At 36.7% G+C, this 18,208-nt stretch overlaps 1 protein-coding gene across 7 annotated transcripts in view; it reads right to left on the minus strand.

The window, feature by feature from the left end:
• Positions 1-2,713: 2,713 nt before the first annotated feature.
• CUL2 (cullin 2) overlaps positions 2,714-18,208 on the minus strand; it is a 96,591-nt gene continuing 81,096 nt past the window's right edge. For all 7 annotated transcript variants that reach the window (XM_029954145.1, XM_029954143.1, XM_029954144.1 and 4 more), the window contains 5 exons: positions 13,693-13,759; positions 7,786-7,988; positions 6,237-6,338; positions 4,558-4,674; positions 2,714-3,593 (listed from right to left, as the gene is read on the minus strand). In XM_029954145.1, the coding sequence (XP_029810005.1) occupies positions 3,462-3,593; positions 4,558-4,674; positions 6,237-6,338; positions 7,786-7,988; positions 13,693-13,759 (621 nt within the window). In that variant the 3' untranslated portion in view covers positions 2,714-3,461. The remainder of the gene's footprint in view (positions 3,594-4,557; positions 4,675-6,236; positions 6,339-7,785; positions 7,989-13,692; positions 13,760-18,208) is intronic.

An 18,208-nucleotide genomic window follows, 5' to 3' on the forward strand; every position in this document is an offset into this window, starting at 1 on the left:
TCTCATTTTCTGCCCCTCTAACCTCTTATGCAACCCTCCTCAAAGTACCCAGGGCTTTCCTTCACAAGCACGTACACTTGGAACAGTATTTATGACCGACTCTTACAAGTCTAAAAGCTCCATGTCGGCAGACTATCTTTTTTGCTTATCTTCTAGCAAATGTACCCGCATAATACCCTGGCACCAGTAAATGGTAGATGATGAAAGGTGAATTGGCTGAGCTACGGATGGAGAGCAGGGCAAGGAAAAATCCTTAGAATTTCCTGTGTCGTCACTACATGTGAAAATGTCTTCTCCCCATCACTGAATCCTTGAATGAATTGTAGCCCTTGAGGTTGTATGTCTCACATAAGGACTGCCTAGTGTAATTGCTTCAGCTTTAGATATGCTTCATGAACTTCAACCAGTGGGCCTCTCCATATTTTTCTACTCATTTAGCCATAGTCTATGTAAAATTGCCCTTAGGACTACTATTTTAAAAGTTCACATCTATACTTTGACCTTGCTCAACTAAAAATGTGTACTAGGAATCAAAGATGAAGAGTTCCATAAATTATCCATTGCTACTCAAAACTCAAAAAATTTTAACCGAACACAGGTTTGCATTAAGTATATGTATATTAAGGATATATGTACACTCGAAATAAATGTTCTATAGCTGTACATTAGAATATAAAACATTAAAATCACAAGTACCTTCTGCCATGAATCAGCTCTGAGCAAAGGTGTTTGACCATGTATATTTACATCGTAAATAAGTATCTTAAGAAACTGAAATATGAAGTGTTTATTCTCACGAATCACCTAGAAACAGATTTTTCTTCTGAAAAATCAGGAAAAACTATTTTTTATGTATAAAATGAAGTCACTTCTATCTTACAGGCCCTTTTATATAGAGAGAAAGAGAGAGAGACTATTTATTAGGTCCACAATTTTGACTAGGATTTAAATGCAGGGTCTGCAGTCCCTGGCAATGATTCCTGGAAAACTCTTCATTTGGTTTCCTCTTCTATGAGAAAGGAACACTGCCTGGTTAACAGGATTATCTGAAGGTCAAACAAAATAACATATGAGGAAGCACCAGTCAGTCTGTACTCAATAAAGGTTAAAAATTTTAACAGAAACTTTATAGCATTGTAACATATACAGGTTATAAAATCCTATAAAGGTAGTAGGTTATAAATAAAGCAAAGCACAAACCCCAGAGTATCTCTTTGTTTATATTAAAGCAAACTGTCATAAAATCTTGGACTAACCCCCTAGAATAAAACTACAGTAGCAATTAAAATAATCTGGTTTCAAAAAGAAGCACAGGACATGAACAAAAGCAGCATGCTGTCTGGCTGGGAAATGTATCACTGACTCATACGTGTTAACTCTCTCAGTATTAATAATTTTGTGAGAGTAAAAGTTCTGCTCACATTATTTTTCGTTTCCAGGATAAAGCACAGAGAACCCTTTCCTCTCCTTCCTCTTCTTCCCCTTTTGTAACTCTGACCTTCTCTGCCCACAAGCTCTAGGTACCGTACACAAGGCCTGTCGGGTTCATGCTCTGGGCAGCGGGCTGGGCTCATCTACAGGGATGACTTCAAGGGCCGGACCTAACTTGACAAGACTGCAGCCTTCCCTTCAGTCTCCTCGGCAGAAGGTGTGCGCTAGGATTCATTCTAAACGCTGCTCCCTCTTGGATGGTGACTTGGCTAAGTGTATCTGGCCTCTTCCTCCTCGTGCGCAAGTGTATCTTTAATGTTTCCTTTCTGGTAAAATGAGAAAAAGATGTGAAAAAAACTCTTGGCAGTCATTTCTGTAGACCTCAGCACAATTATTTTGTCCACTTTTCAATATAATATCTTTTCTTGACAATTTAGATACCAAGACTTAATTTAACATTTATAAATATTTTAGAAAAGAGGAATCAATTTGGAAACTTTATCAAGTTATCAAAACAAACGTTTGTTTTTGGACAGTGAATGTACAGTATTATATGGTTTCCCATACTCTCCTCTCTAGGAAGGTAAAATGAGAAATACAGTTTATAAGTAAGTCATTATAAGCTCAGTAGATTTTTTTTTAACACTTGAGTCAGAGAAAGTGCAATAGAACAAACCAACTGTAGAAGCCATTTTTGCAACAAGACCACATATTAGATGATACTAAGTAATTATTGTTTGCTAGGTCTAATAGTGTCATGAAAGTTGTGTTTTTGTTGTTTTTAAAAAAGATCTTACCTGTCAGAGACATAAACTGGAGTACTGTAAGTAAAATGATTCACATGGGACAGCCTTGAAATATTCCAGCTCAGCAAAACAGGTGTGTGTGCTGTAGCGGCGGTTGTAGAGATAGACCAGAGTAGTCTAATACTGCTGTTCATATAGATAATAAACAAAAGAGTGGATTTCATGTCTCTGTATAAGTGGCATCGGGTGTGATGCACCACACAGACAAGAAAAGGCATCTGGGTTACACATCGCTAAGCACACCTGTGAATTACGAGTGTGAATCGAGCATCAAAATGTACAGGGGTATGAGGGTAACACACAGGTAAAAGAATGGAAGGAATACACTGGTATCAAAGGACCTCCTCTAACTCAGAGAAAGGCAGAAGGAGAGGCAAGAGAGCTGAGTATTTGTTTATATTAGAAGTAACGTATTATGAAAACAGAAGACAACTTTTGAATAAGAAACGCTTTCTACCCAGACTCCGAGGCCATCACACGGTCTCCTCATCCTTTATTTCGGCGGTGTAAGCATATCACCAGAAACTCTTGACAGAATTAAATCCTCAACATTTAAAATGCTCATATCTAATGTAGTTCCAATCCATAAAAACAAACATTCTTTATGTTGAATGCATTTTTATGCATTCAAGAACAATAATCTAGACCTTTTTCATATAGGACTTAAGTAGGAGTAAGTGAATTAAACCATTCAGATAAAAATGCAACTAAAGCTTCATTGGCTGCTTTGATGACTCATGAACATTTGTATTTATATTATGTGTGATGCTCCATCCACATAAAAAAGGCATTCTATTTCTTTATTTTTTTTATTTGACAAGCAGCAATATCATGTTTGTCATTTTAATGTAGATACAATTATTAGGTTATCTGTCATATTACAATATTTAAGTTTTTTATTTTATGTCCTTTAAGATACATTAAAAAAAAACACATCAACTGCAAACGTGAAGGGGAGAAAAAGCATGGTACCCAACCAAATTTCCACATTTCACTCATTCTTTTAATAAAGTTTTAAGAAATGTCATAATGACATGAGCTTGAAATATCTCTAGGCATTTTCTCTGACGCTCATGACGTGGCACTGGTGATGTTGTAAACAGCAGAAAAACAGGGGCTGCCGAATGACCAAATTATGGAGGCACAGGCCTGCTTTTTCCCACAGGAACACACCAAATGGTGACGGCAATGATCTTCTCACACCCACACTAGAGGAGAGCGACATCACGCTACGTAACTGTATTCGTCTGCCGACGCTTGGCTGCGTTCGATGTACTGTTTGTCTATCAGAACTTCAATACACTTCTTAATCATGCTGATACTAGGGTTAAACCTAGCTCTTGACTGGCTAATCACCTGTGTGAGAGAGACATGAAGTGTCAGACTCCTGCTAGTCAGTCAGTTACAAATCATTACTTCTAACTAACCAGCTATGTTGTGTCTCCAATGTATTGAGTAAGGTTCCATCAAGCAGACCTACTCCATATAGAAAAAGTATGCTTAAAGTAAATATGAAATTAACTAAACAATAAAATCACTCTAAATGCATGGATATGATACATCAAGCAAGTAAATGCCATGAATAGTATTAAATTATTTTAGCTCAGAGGGCTTTACACAAGGAGAGAGGGAACAATTTAGATCAATTTTGATGGCAAAAAAATTTTTATGCAAAATAAGGAAAAAGCCTAATGTTTATGTTGTGAAGGAATTAAAATGCAGAACATATATATGGCAAAATTCAATAATTTTCACACATAATGAAATTAAACTGTACACCACTCTATCTAAATACGTACACACACACTCCAGCTTCCACTCCAGCCTCACTGAGTTTTCAGTACTTCTGTGTACATTCTCATAGTGCTCTATCTCTTTCTCAGTGCATGTTAATGGGATTTTATATACTCTGCTTGCGTAGGACTTCAATCATGTGTTTCTCCCCTAGTGGACAGTGAGGAACCACCTCGTGTGTTGCTCTGCACTGCATCCCTAACGACGAGCATAGCACTCTATCGCGTGGTGAACACTCCTAGATTTATGGAATAAATGAACACTCTATACAGTCAATTTCCTTCAATAACTGGACAGGAGGCTCATTACACTGGTGAACTTCGCTCTCTAAATCTAAGCCAAAGGAAATCTAAACTTAATACTGAAATTATAAGTGAGTACTGTCCTTATTAAGTAATGAGGCATTTCTTTATGCTATTTGGGAATCATATTATGTCTCTATCATCTTTACAAAGAACCATTCCCAATCCATACATTGATAATACCCTTTACCCCAAAAAGCCCTGAGGACTTCCCTGCCTTTTACCTCTTGAATAAGGGCATTATGACGAAGCACTTTCCGTGCTTTCATGATACGAACTATGGCAGCTTGAAGATACATTTTCCGGTCCTCATCTACAGCACTTCGGGTCTGTTCCATTTCCTGTTTCACAGCAAATGAGACACTAGTTACTGAACATTTCATAATTCATTTTATCAGTGAGTGTAAATAAATTTCTAATCAATACTGAGCATCAAACTATACAGTTAACACGTGCCCATTATCACATAACTGTTCCCGAAGGAATATCTACAGTGAGTTATTTAAAATTTCTTGGGTTAAAAGTTGGAAGGTTATTTAAAAAATTAACACAGGGGTGCCTGGGTGGCTCAGTCGGTTAAGCCTCCAGCTTCGGCTCAGGTCAGATCTCACATTCGTGGGTTCAAGCCCCGCGTCGGGCTCTGTGCTGACAGCTAGCTCAGAGCCTGGAGCCTGCTTCAGATTCTGTGTCTCCCTCTCTCTCTGTCCCTCCCCCTCTCATGCTCTGTCTCTCTATCAAAAATAAATAAAAACATTAAAAAAAAAAGAACACTACTGTAAAATGTATTTAATGTAAATAGGCATCAAGTAGAACTTAAATGATTTTCAAATTTTCAGTAATTTTCAAATTTCTGTCCCGTCGGGGAGTACAGGTTATATGCCACATATACTCTTTTAGATGCTTCAGTAACTGTGCGCACTGCATCAGGCCTCACGGAGAAGAGCTGTGAAGGTTTCTATTTGGCTCAAGCAGAGAAGCAGGGAAGGATGGGCCACAGAGGACCTACCTCCATGCAGCTTAAAGAAACACAGTAGAGTGAGGCATAGTAGCAGGCAATGCCACATTAATAGGGCTTTTATAACAGTTTTTAAAAGACAAAATATAATCCACATATTATAAATTATTATTAGATAGCCTAGAGAAAAATGGGATAGCAAATATTTTTACGTTCAAATTTATCCATAATTAACTAATATCTGTCTCCCATGGGGGAGTAAGTTCTTGCAGAGGGACCGACATCATATCTAACTTTATCACCTGCCCCACACCCAAGGACCGGGTGGCACATAAGAGGCGATCAAGAAATTTAAGTGACATTAACAGGCTATCCCAGAACAAAGCAATAATCATTACTGAGTTAAAAGAGTCAACAGCAGAGGTTCCTCCTCACAAACTGCCTCATTTGGTAGTCTGAACCCCACTCCAGTCCTACCAGACCACAATCTGAGTATCAACAAGATCGTCTGCACATGATATTTTTTTCTTTATAATCTCTACACCCAACGTGAGGCTCAAATTCACAACCCAGAGATCAAGAGTTGCATGCTCTTCTCCAAGTCAGCCAGGTGCCCCATGCATGTAGAATTTTGAGAAGCATTTTCAACAACTTCTCTTTCAAGATAGGAATTTTTCTGAAGAACGCAAAGCAACGCTTCACATTTTGTCTAAAAGCAAATATGACAATACTACACCACCTTTTCCCTTGGATACCCATTATATTACTATTTTTATAATCTAAGATACTGGCAGTGGGTTAGTAAGGTTAGTAACTGCAAAGAATAAACCAGAAAAAATGCATCACATTATTACTTCTGATGTGTAAAGTTTTGCACTCTCTTAAGTTACACCTGTGAAGTCCAATACTTAAATATTTCCAAGAGAAATGACATTAAAAAGCACTTACCTGTGGAGTGTCTTTCTGCATTGATGTAGTAATTTTAAATTTTGTTCTTTTACTGCTAAAGTTCATATTTAATGAAAATGAAGATTCTGCATCAATGTCTTCCTACAATTTAAAATAATTCATTTATATTTGTCAAAATTAAAATCATTAAAGTTGCTACAAATAAGATGCCTTAAAGTGAAATGACCAAAGACTAAACTGTCATCCTTTTACATTACAAAGATTAAAGAGAAAAGTAACTGTCTTCTGTCAAACAAAGCAAAAACCAATTCTTTTCTAACTTTACATTTGATTTTTAATGTTTAGATTTTAGAAATAAGCTATTTTATGGCCCAACTATTTTATATATTACCATTGGATAAAGAGTCAAAGCTCAGTGGCTTTAACAGAATTTAACATTTTAATTTTTATGAACTACCAGGCTCAAAATTTCTGTCATCCCGTTTTGAAAAAGCGAACAACCAATGGTCTTTTAGAGTGCTGTAGAGTGCCGACGATAAATAACTGGACTACAGAAAAAAGTGGCTTCCCGTGGCACACGTGGCCCTGGCGTGGTTCTGATGAGTTTACCCTTGAATTCATGTTTTATTCACTTTGCCAGAAACAAGTGGCCTTTTCCCAAATGAAAGTTTTCCAGCCAATTTTTATAATCACAACTTCTCTATCAGGCTTACGATCAGCCACTCATATCATACAGTGAGTTTTCTCCATCAGCAAGATCAAAAAGCACGTGGCAAACGAACCATCTTCAATAATAACCTAGGAAGTTCTGCTAAGGAATGGCAGATTCATAATTAAAATTTAATGTGCAAACAAGCAATCTGTATTTATTTTGTACATTCCTGGACAGTAATTAACTTCACCAAAACAAAAATGAAACGTAACTTATGAGAACTTTTTCTTATAGGCACAATTTGAAATTGGAGATTTAACTCAACTCTGTTGCTTTTTTAAAAAACTGAATAACCAGGATATTCTATAACAACAACAAAAACTTGTGATTAGGAAGAAAAAGCTATAAAGAAAAGAAAAGAAGTAGATTATTGGCTTGCTCTTCTTGTGACAGATACTACAAATATATGGTGCTTATTAGTTGAGTCCTAGAATGAAGAAACAGGAGAACCAAACCAGCATTTGGGATGGTTACATAAGCTAAATATGCACACAAATAAGTATCAATAGGTGCTCATTTCCTATTACAGACTCACGTAATTAAATATCTATTAAACACAGGGAGGAAAACAACCCAGGAGGATTTATGATATGTTACCTCAATTAACCAGAATCCACTAAGTGGCAATTCTTTCACAATTTTCAGTAAACCGTCACAGTTTGGAAAAATAAAATCAAACTGTAAAGGGCACATAGTCACCAACTTCTCTGCGACTTCACGAGCTCACAGCTGTTAGGAGCTTGCAGTAATGTAGCTGGTTCCCGACTCAAATGCTTTCCAAAGCGCAAAGGGCATTGCCAACTATAACCTTACTTGAAAAAATGCAAACATCTCATGAAAAAGCTGTAATGTTTATAACGCTTAAATTCCCCATACCTTTTCTGAATCATGGTTAATCATTTTCACATCAAGTAATGATTTGATTGTTTTAGTCAGTTCCTTTTCATTCATCTGAGTGCTGTCCTGAAGCTCTTTATAGCTGACGGTTTCACTGTTGTTAAAGGCAAGAAGAACTGCCATTTGGTATGTTGTAACCATGGCTACATATGGTTTGCCCAAATAGTTCATTTTAACTTCACCTACAAATAAAACAAAATTGTGACAATAAACTGATCAAAGAAACATTTCAAAATTACTTGAGTGTAATTATTTATTTCAGCTACTTTCTCCTGAAAGAATGAGCCAAGGACTTATTAAATTGTTATAAAGCCATTCTTGCTAGCAATGTAATCATTTTGTTTGGTGTGGAATGGTGAGGGAGGGGTGTTAGTTTTGAATATGCAATATAAATTACAATTAAACTAAAATACCTCTACCAGTAGGTAACAATGTCTTTACAAGTTAATAGGAAAGCTAAGACTTAGGCATGAAAAATGCAGTAAGAGGAGGTGAGGGGAGGAGGAGAAATGGACAAAGGGAGAGAATGACAGCTTGCTACCAATAACGGCCTCACGTGCTGTCTATCTGGCAAGGTTCAAGCACACAGGGAGGCCTACAAGCACCCAGGAGACGCTCCTCCTGTGGTTCTAACCTGTAGTTTCTGCCAAATTTTAACAATGCTATTTTGTCTCACATTTTTCTCGCCAGTAACTTTCTAGGGGCAAACAAGTAGGAGGAGAGACAAAAAGATCCATTATTTTGATGAAATAGTTGATAGAATAAACAAGTTCTAGATACTGCACTACCCTGGAGAGCTATAAAGGAGACAGCGGGTTTATGCTCACTGCAGGTCTGCAACATCCCAGGGAGGCAGCACACTGGAAGGTTTATAATAAACCGTATGCCAAACAAGTATGCATCTATAACACGTGAAAAGTTGGTGTAAGCCAACTCTTTCCTTCAGGAAATAAAGCATAAAGCTGTGTGAGTTTAGTGACTGTATTTCTCTCTGTCTCTCACACATACACACCCTGAAATACTTGACTATTAATGGATTATAAACTAAACCATTACAAGATCTGGTTATAAAAAGCTCTACATTATACTCAAGGAGGCTATATTTCACATGAACTTAACCCAGAGGCTACATTTTCCCTGTGAATGGTTATTAGGAACTCTGATCAAGATTTTGTGCTTATTTATTCATTATGTAATTTAAAATTTAAAGGATACCAAGTTGATTCTGCCACTTATTATCATGCAGATGCCTATTCTAATTTTTATTATGCTTCAACCGATTTCAGAACAACCAGTTACCCAGATTAGTATTTAGAAACACCTAAAGAAAAAAATGCCTTATCTCTGAATTTTCATGAAAGGGGGGACTTAATAAAACTTAAGTAAAGAGTTACATATAGGAGTGTCCTGCCAACAATTAGTACCGAGAATACTTTAAGGACTCTCATCTTAACATTTAAGTTTGGGAGAGGTGGTGAGAAGCAAGATACCACATAAGCCGTCTATCATTTGTGTAATGACTGTTTCAATCATATGTCAGCAACGAGTACGAAGGCGATACTTCACGTGTCACTTTATGTGTCCCCTGCCACACCAAGCAGTCTTTCATCACCACCAGAACCCAAGGGGCATTAGGAGACAATGCAAGTAAAGGGGCAACGTAAAATTTATTATTAAGTTCTTTCTGCAATACTTACAAAGAGGCAAACTAGTTTTGTAATACTTTTATTGCTCTGCTATTTTTTTAACTATCAGCATTAGGGTCACATGGGCCTCTTGCCACCTTTTCAGCACCACTTTCTCAGTAGCTCACAGTTGAAAAAACTGGGAAAAGGGTAGAGGGAATATGTAGGCCAAGGTAGGAAATCCCAAATTTGGATGATTCATTTAATTACTGCCATATAAACAGGAATGGAAAATGACAAAAGAGGTCATTTAACCTGCAGAACAGGTTGGCAAACTTGATGAAACGCCAAACTAGAATAAAACATTCTGATACACATATACTTCGGAAAAAAAAAAAAAAGCCAACCATAATTCAAGAGGTATTTACAACTGCAGGAAGTAATGAGTGGGCAGAACTCTCTTAAAGTTTCATCCAAGTTACTCTCCCATTACCTGTCAGGTCCTTAGTCTCTAAGGGCAAGCTTTTCTTTACAGAAGAATGTCAGCTACTATGTGCTGAGTGATAGAATATCGTCAATTGCAATCAATAATGAAATAACTGATTCAAGCCATGATCATCCATGGGTGCCAAAACCATTAGATAGAGCTGTTCCTGAAAAAGGGTATTCATATGTGGGACCTAGGTATCTCCCCTCAGATCACCTGTTAATTGAAAAGGGAAAGAGTATCTTTACAATGGAGATATCTGGTGGTCACCCCCTTAACCAGGTAACCAACTTTACTCTCTAATAGTGAGACAACCTGATATTACATGCCTTCAGGTGCATTATGAAGTATATAGAACCGCCTACAAAGTATTCTTGCCAACAATATAATTTGAACAGAATCAAACTTTCCAACCTAACTTCAGAAATACTAATTTACAGCAAGTATAGGGAATAGAAAACAAATCAAATACATCACAATAATGTGAGAAATCCAAAACACTGTCTGGTCTTTTCAAGAAAGTATGTCAAGAGGGCTAAAGGGGGTTAAGGTAGAGGTGGCAGGGAAAGGGCGTAGGAAGACACAATAACCAATGCACTCAGTGACCACTGGTTACAATAAAACAGCCATTATTAAAGTGACCTTGGAGACAACCAGGGAAATCTAAATATGGACTGGACATTAGATAATATTAAAACCCCTCACAATTTTAACTGTTAAAGTACTTGAAATCAATAATGAAAGAGAATTCAGTTAAGGATAGAAAGAATCCTTACCTTTTACGGTATGTATAATACAGTGGGACTTTGATTTTGGCAATTTGCCAGGTTACATTTTGGCAAACAATCAACACTTATATGACTTATATTTCATTAACTGCTAATGTAATCTAATTATATGTATTATTTATGTATTATCTGCATAGATATGTATTAACCAATGAAGTGCTATTTCTCTTGAATTTATTTCTCAACCTCTCTCTCAGCAGCCACCTTGGGATTCCTACAAAATCTTGATGTGCCATAAATAAAACTTATTTATATCCAGACAGTGTAAGTGTTCGGGTTCTGTATTTTTTATTTCTTCATCCAGTTATTCTCTCAGAAGAATTCTATCCAGAGTCCTAGTCATAAATCCAATGGAATTTTTATCTTTCTCTCATTCAGGATCTCTGTCACGTCTGATAGCAACAGATGGCTTACTTCTTAAATTCTTACCTCTGTTGGTAATATGCTCTCAACATTCTTCTTTGCCTATCTTGGCTAAGTCCTATTCATCCTTGAAAACCAAGTTTAGATGTTATTTACTCAGAAGTTTTCCTTCACCAGGAGCTATTTGCTACCACCACTCTATGGAATACTAAAACCTTGGTCTCGCCTATTACAACATTCAGAACATTTACTTGTGTGCTCTCCCATTAGATGTAAGCTTTTTGAGGGCTGAGGCTCTGTATTTTATCTGTACTTGGCATATAAAAGTACTTGGAATACTTGGAACAAAGATGTTCTCGAAATTATAAATGAATTTTACAAAGAGAAAGACAAGAAAACAGGCTCAGAGAAGCTAAATAATTTGCTCAAGGTTACTTAGTAGGCTAATAACCCAACATCTCCTAAGTTCCTCCAAATTTTCACTTTATACCCCATTTCCAACCATTTATAAAGACTCTTGGATTACAATACAAATAATACCTGGAAATGTGTAAATGGATACAAAAGAATAATTTTGATTATATGTAAAGTTGTGAGTGATAGGGATTCTCAAGAAACAGAACTTTGAGTCTAGAATGACAGCCAATGTTTTAAAGGAGCCCTGGAGCCTTATGACAAATGTGAAAATTCCAGAACAGACATCTTAAAAGACAGCTGGTGTTTGAGAGCTTTTTGTTAATAAGTAAATGAATAAATGAGAAACAACACCGAAATAAAATTTTACCCAATGGTTTCACTGATAGGTCACAGGTATTTTCAGTGCTTTCAGGGATTTTAGGACAAGAAAAGAATTTACAAGGCTAACATATCTTCTCCAAAGGAATAAACTGTTTGACTCTAAGACACATATACACAACACTAAAACAAGACAAAAACAAACAATGAGCTCCAAAAATTTGGTTATTATGGACTAGCTTGGGAACTCTGTACAGTTTAAAAACAGAAAAAGAATGTTGTTCTCTTTCCTATCGAGGTGTCATTGGTAACAGTTTTCAGGTCAAATTCCAACAGCAAAGATTATATACATAGTTTTTTCCTTTATTCCTATATACAATTAAGCTGCTGAACACCAAAACAGTGAGCCTCTCATTAAAATACTTTAGAAGGTTGATTACTGCTGAGGAAATGAGAAAAACAAAGAGAGTTTAAACTCCTCAAGACAGACATTCAAGGGAAGTAAAAATAAATTTAAGTACATTAAGATATATTAGTTCTTTTAGTCATCTAAAACACTGGTTGAGCAATGTTGTTTTCTTAAAACCAATTATATTTACTAAATGAGAATAGGAAAAATTTATAACAGATGTAAAATTAAAGGTCAAGTAAAAATTGACCACTTATTAAAAATACCATTTCTGGGCGCCTGGGTGGCTCAGTCAGTTAAGCATCTGACTCTGGCTCAGGTCATGATTTCATGGTTTGTGGGTTCGAGCCCCATGTGCTGACAGCTCAGAGCCTGGAGCCAACTTTGGATTCTCTGTCTCCCTCTCTTTCTGCCCCTCCCCACTCATGCTGAGCCCTCCCTCTCTCTCTCTCAAAAATAAATAAACATTAAAAAAATTTTTTTAAATCATTTATTTCACAAACTGCTGAAAAAATTTAAATGCCCAACTTGTTCAATAAAGATAAACTTGTGTAAGTATGTATTGTTGTGTACTGATTATGTACTAACATATATTACTAACATTGAGACATCATATTCCAAATATAGATTAGTCAAATAAATGGTAAGAGAATTTTTTTTTAGTGAGTGAATAGAATTTCCTAATAAAGGTTATGGCACCTGATAGATCATATTTTCTTATACCATTCCTAACAGATACAACCTTAACAGAGATACCTTTTCCTTCTTATAGAAAGAGAAAGTTGATTCAGTGCACTTTTCAAAGCAGAGCTTTAGCAAATTATGAGTGTTTACTTTGGCTAACCTCTTCAGGCAACCCAGAGCAACTACACACAATCTACAATCATTCAGTTATGAATTCTACTGTCAAATAAGTGGACCCCCCTGTTTCAGAAAGAAGCAAAGGACCAGATTCACTACTGGAATTTAACTGGGACACTCTGGAAAAAGTATTTACTATTGCAGTTCACTAGAGCACCACAAAGAAAAATCAAATGGTTAGATCTCCTTATGATGCTATCATGGTTAATGAAATTTCTGAGGACATCTGACATATTTAGAGAAAACAGTTTTTTAAGAGTATCTGACCTGTCAAGTCTTGGTTTCTAAATAGAATTTTTAATGTCTACATAGTGTTTTGTATAGAAATGTAAGAAACCATTATAAAATTCAGACATTTTCTTAATAAGAAGTAATAATATAAGTAGCATAATTTTATAATTATACTATTAAAAAGTGCTGCACTTGAACTTCATTATTAGTTGCTTTAATGATAACCAGCAAGGCAGATAGAGGAAAAGAGGTTAAAAACCATCATTAGAAAAAAAACAACAACAACAATAAAACTATCATTAAGCTGAAAGAAAGCTCTTCCAAATTTATTACCATAATTATGTCAGGTAAATTTCACTACACTAGATATAATTAAATGCATATTACCTGTACAGAGATAATGTAACCATGTAAGTTTCCTTCCACTGAAATGCTGGCTGTAAAATAATTCAAACTGAAAAAAAAAAAATTCATGTTAACTTCAGGTATTATTAACATAATTACCTCGCTATTACTATGTTCAAATAGTAAAAAAGAAATGCCCAGGTGAGAAAAGATACTATAACCCATCTGGCATACTTAACTCATTTTATAGATGAGAAAACATATCCATGGCAAGTCCCTGACCAAGATCTTACAATTATTAGTCCAGCTCTTTTCACTTACAACTTGTCCAAGATTCTCTCCACTAAACCACAGCCCTGTGCATTTGATTATTTGTATAAATTCAGAAATGACACAGTCAGTGACTCATTATCAGTTTTGAATGATAGCAATTTGGACCTTACAAATTGTTGACAAAAACATCATCATATATTTCCAGTATGAAAATGGAAATCATACCTTCATTTCTAATCTCCTATTTGCCAGCATATATACCCTTGCTGAAGTGACAGGTTGATTAATATTTCTGTGGTTACCTATAAGGTGACATCTACAACTTAACTTCACATCCAGTCAAACACTAATATGAACAAAGCTTCATCTTTGTGTCTTCTTTTGTTGATATCATTGTAAAAAATTTAACATTCTATTATTGTGGCTTTGAAATTTAAAAACCATCTTCCTTGAACTGAATGTGTAATTGTAGGACATCAATCCAAAAAATATCTTTTAAAGAGCCAGTACATAACTTATAGTGAGAAAATGATACTGAAATGTAAAACAAAACAAAACAACCCTCAATTTCATTATAACACAAAAAAATAAATGCATATGTCACAATTCAGGATTGTGGACATACTTTCAGCACGATGTACCACATGTAATATTAACACCTAAAGCTTTTATTTGTATATCAAACTTAACCTTTTTTATTCCCAAAACAAAGTTTCAATAAAGCAATCAGCGATGTTTGACCTCTCAGCTGTACTATTTTCACTCCTTACAGCACAAGTTTATAGTTGTCAGCCAAGATTAGTGAATTCTTTCAACAGCTTATTCCAAGTTTGCCTGGTCCTGGGAAGCTAAAACTTGTTGAGTTCACTTTCCCTACAATGGCATGATAAAGAGGAAATGACTGGCACCTAAAATACTTAAGATTTTCCGCCTGACTCTAATCTAGACAAAGAGAAAAGTCAAAATGATGTCATCATCAAATCCTAGAATTGGGCTTTGACGAATTAATAATCTCCAGGGGTGTCAATAAGTTCGATCACTATTAATATAGCTCATAATTCTATGATGAATAATTTACAATGAATTTGTGGACAAAAGCAAAATAAAACATTTTGAAAACAAAAAAAATCAAACTTTAAAATGCTCTTTATAAATTATTTAAGTGCAAAACTAGCTCCAGGATGTATATTCCAAGCTCTGAAGGGACATGTTTTGCCTCTTTATACTGAAAGCAACTAGATCAATCAGTAAAGTTTTATTGATAAAGATACAGATAATGCCAACAGAAAACATTCTTTACGTTAAATTTAAAGTCTGATTATAACAACTTTCATTTCTATAACTTGTCAAAAACAAAGTTTGAGTTCCACATGGAAACATAAATTCATCTGGCATTCAAAGAGTAAAGCTATAAAACTTTGCTTAATTATATCATTAAACAATTATGTCACCACAGTTTATTAGTAAAAACATGTACCTTTCCTAAGCTCATTTTAAAATAAATAATAGGCTAGGACAGCATCTTTTAAATGCCCTTTGAGGACATTACTTAGAACTCAAGGGGCCTTAAAAATGAACAATTCCTATTCACTTCTAATTGAAACCTGCATTAATACAGATTACTTTATATTTCTTCAGTATTATTCATATTTTTGGACCAGGGACAAAAGAAATAAGACAAGATTTAATAGTCTAATATGCAAAAATAAATTACTTTTAATTAAAGTTTAATTTCCAGTTTTAAGATTCATATGTGTAAAATGAAAGTAAATTTTTTATAAAATAACTATATATTTTAGGATGTAAAATACATAAATGATCACTAAGGCAAGACAAATTAATTTATATGTGAAAATGTACACTGTTGAGTACACAGATGGATTTTCATTCCTCGGATTTACTAGGTAAAAACAGAAGGACAAACTCCCCCTACTGGTAATTAGAGAAAATTCAAATGGAGAATACAATATTCTTGGAATTATAAACAGTCAGAACAAAACCCTGCTGTTTATAAGTGAAGAAAGTAAAATCTGATAAAGGTTATACATTAATAAAGGCTTAAGAGTTTAAAAACCTAAGGAGGAGCCAAGATGGCGGAGAGGAAGGGAGCTCTGTAAACTTCCTCTGGCCCATCGATCGAGCTGAGAAGGACATTACTCTCATCTGCAAGAGTGGAAGGAGAAAATACGGACTCCAGAAGGAAGAGAACTGAAGGATACCTGAGTGAGTGAGTGCCAACTGGGGAGACTGGAAAACGGGCCAGCCCGAGACGGGCGGGGTAGGTGGGAGCCCCAGCCCAACGCGGGGCAAGCGCGCGGAGCACGAGAGACAAAGGAAAGAGACTGAGAGACTGAACACGCTCATAGTACTGTCTCTGGGGAAGAGGTAAAGAACGCTTAACCGCGCTTGGAAAGAGAAGCTCACTCCATAGATAACTGCTGGGTAGCCTAAATCCCGAACCCTGGTGGCGCAAGGGAAAGAACAGCTTCCAGCCCAGCGCCATCTTGGCGAGGAGTCGGCGACCGAGGCAGCAGCGGTGTCAGGGGTGCTCACTTCGACCTCGGTTTTGGGAGTGGGAGCATGCACCTCATTTCCACAGCGCATCTCGCCCCCAGCATTGGCCGCGTGAACCCTGAATCCCGGGTGCCAACAGGGAAAAAATAGCCCCCACCTCTGCGCGATCCCGGCAGAGAGTTGGCAGTGGTGGAGGCCTGGGTGCGGCCCGCAGGCTGCAGGAGCTCCCAGCTCATTTCCAGCAGCTCCCAGGGCCGTCTCCGGCAACAACTATGCCCTCATTCCTCCCCCAGAGCTAAGGGGATCCCCGCTGGGGGTTGGGTCTGTGACAGTGCACACATACTTCACCTCCTGCTGCACATCTCGCCTCAGGCAGGGGCAGCCTAAATCCCAGCCTGAGCCAATATAAACAGATTCCTCCCCCTAAGAAGCCAGCAACCAAAACAAAAACATCTCATCTGTGGTAGCATAAAAAGTGCATGGACTGGAACTCTGAATCGAGGCGGGCCTGGAAAATACAACTCAACCTCGCTCAACCACGGCAAAAGGAGATCGGACTCATTAGCGTGGCCTGCAGTTCATAGTTCAGCAGAACTTGGCATGCTGCCTATCTAATCTCTGCAGACACCAAGGTGGGGCCTCTGAGAGCAGCCGCCAAGACCTATCACATCAAACCATGCCTATCCACTAGGGGGAGCTGCTGGGTTTTTGTTGTTGTTTTTTGCTTTTTTGGTAATTTTTTTCTTTTCTTCATTTTTTTTTCCTTTTGCCTTTTTCTGCGCGTATTTTTTATTATTATTACTTTTTTATTACTTAAACTTTTTAAAATTTTTACTCCTCATTTTCCTTTCTCCTTTCTCCCCTTTTTTCTCTTTTTTTTCTTCTTTACCTTCTTGCAATCCAGATATATTCTCCTATATCTCATCCCTACCTCTCCCCACAACTGGTCATACGTTTTTAGACTGTCCACTGTCCTTTGTTGTCTCTGACCCCCTTTATTTATTTATTTTTCTTTTTTTCTTTCGTTTTCTTTTTCTTTTTCTTTTCTTCCTTTCCTCTTTTCGTCTCTTTCCTCATTATTCTCTTTATTTTCTTTCCCCCTGTTAATGTGTTTGTTTGTTTGATTTGTCTGTGCGTTTGTGCATTACTGTTCCCTCTGTGTGTGTCTGTCTGTTTTCCTTCTTAGGGCTACACCAAGAAACAAGCCAAAGTGTGCATGACAGCAAGTCCCAAATATTGCTGAGTAGGGAAATAAAATATTCAACGGCACAACAAGAGAAACTGAGAGACACCATTAAAAGAATATTTCCTGAAACGACAGGCCCTGGACAGTCAATAAGCCTCCTTTAACAGAGAAATATTAATAGGTGCACAGTGCACAACGAACTTTCTAAAGGTGACAAGAGACAGAAAATTAGCAAAAAGGACAACACTAAGGAACTCTCCCCCGAAGCACCTCCAAGAGGAAGTCACAGCCACAGAACTGCTCAAGACAGATCTAGACAACATACCAGATCAAGAATTTAAAAAACTTGTCATAAGATTAATTGCTGGGGTTGAGAAAAGCATCAAAGAATCAACTGATGAGTTAAAAAAGGCTATAGGTGAGGTGAATAACAATCTGGAGGCAGCCACCTCAAGGACTGATGAGACAGAGAGAAGAATAGGTGAATTAGAAGATATAGTTATAGCAAAAGAGGAAGCTAAAAAAGAGAGAGAGAAATTAATCCAGGAGCAGGAAAAGAGAATTCAAGACCTGAGTGACACAATC

This window comes from Suricata suricatta, chromosome 10, assembly GCF_006229205.1.
Source record: "Suricata suricatta isolate VVHF042 chromosome 10, meerkat_22Aug2017_6uvM2_HiC, whole genome shotgun sequence".
NCBI classification, from domain to species: Eukaryota; Metazoa; Chordata; class Mammalia; order Carnivora; family Herpestidae; genus Suricata; species Suricata suricatta.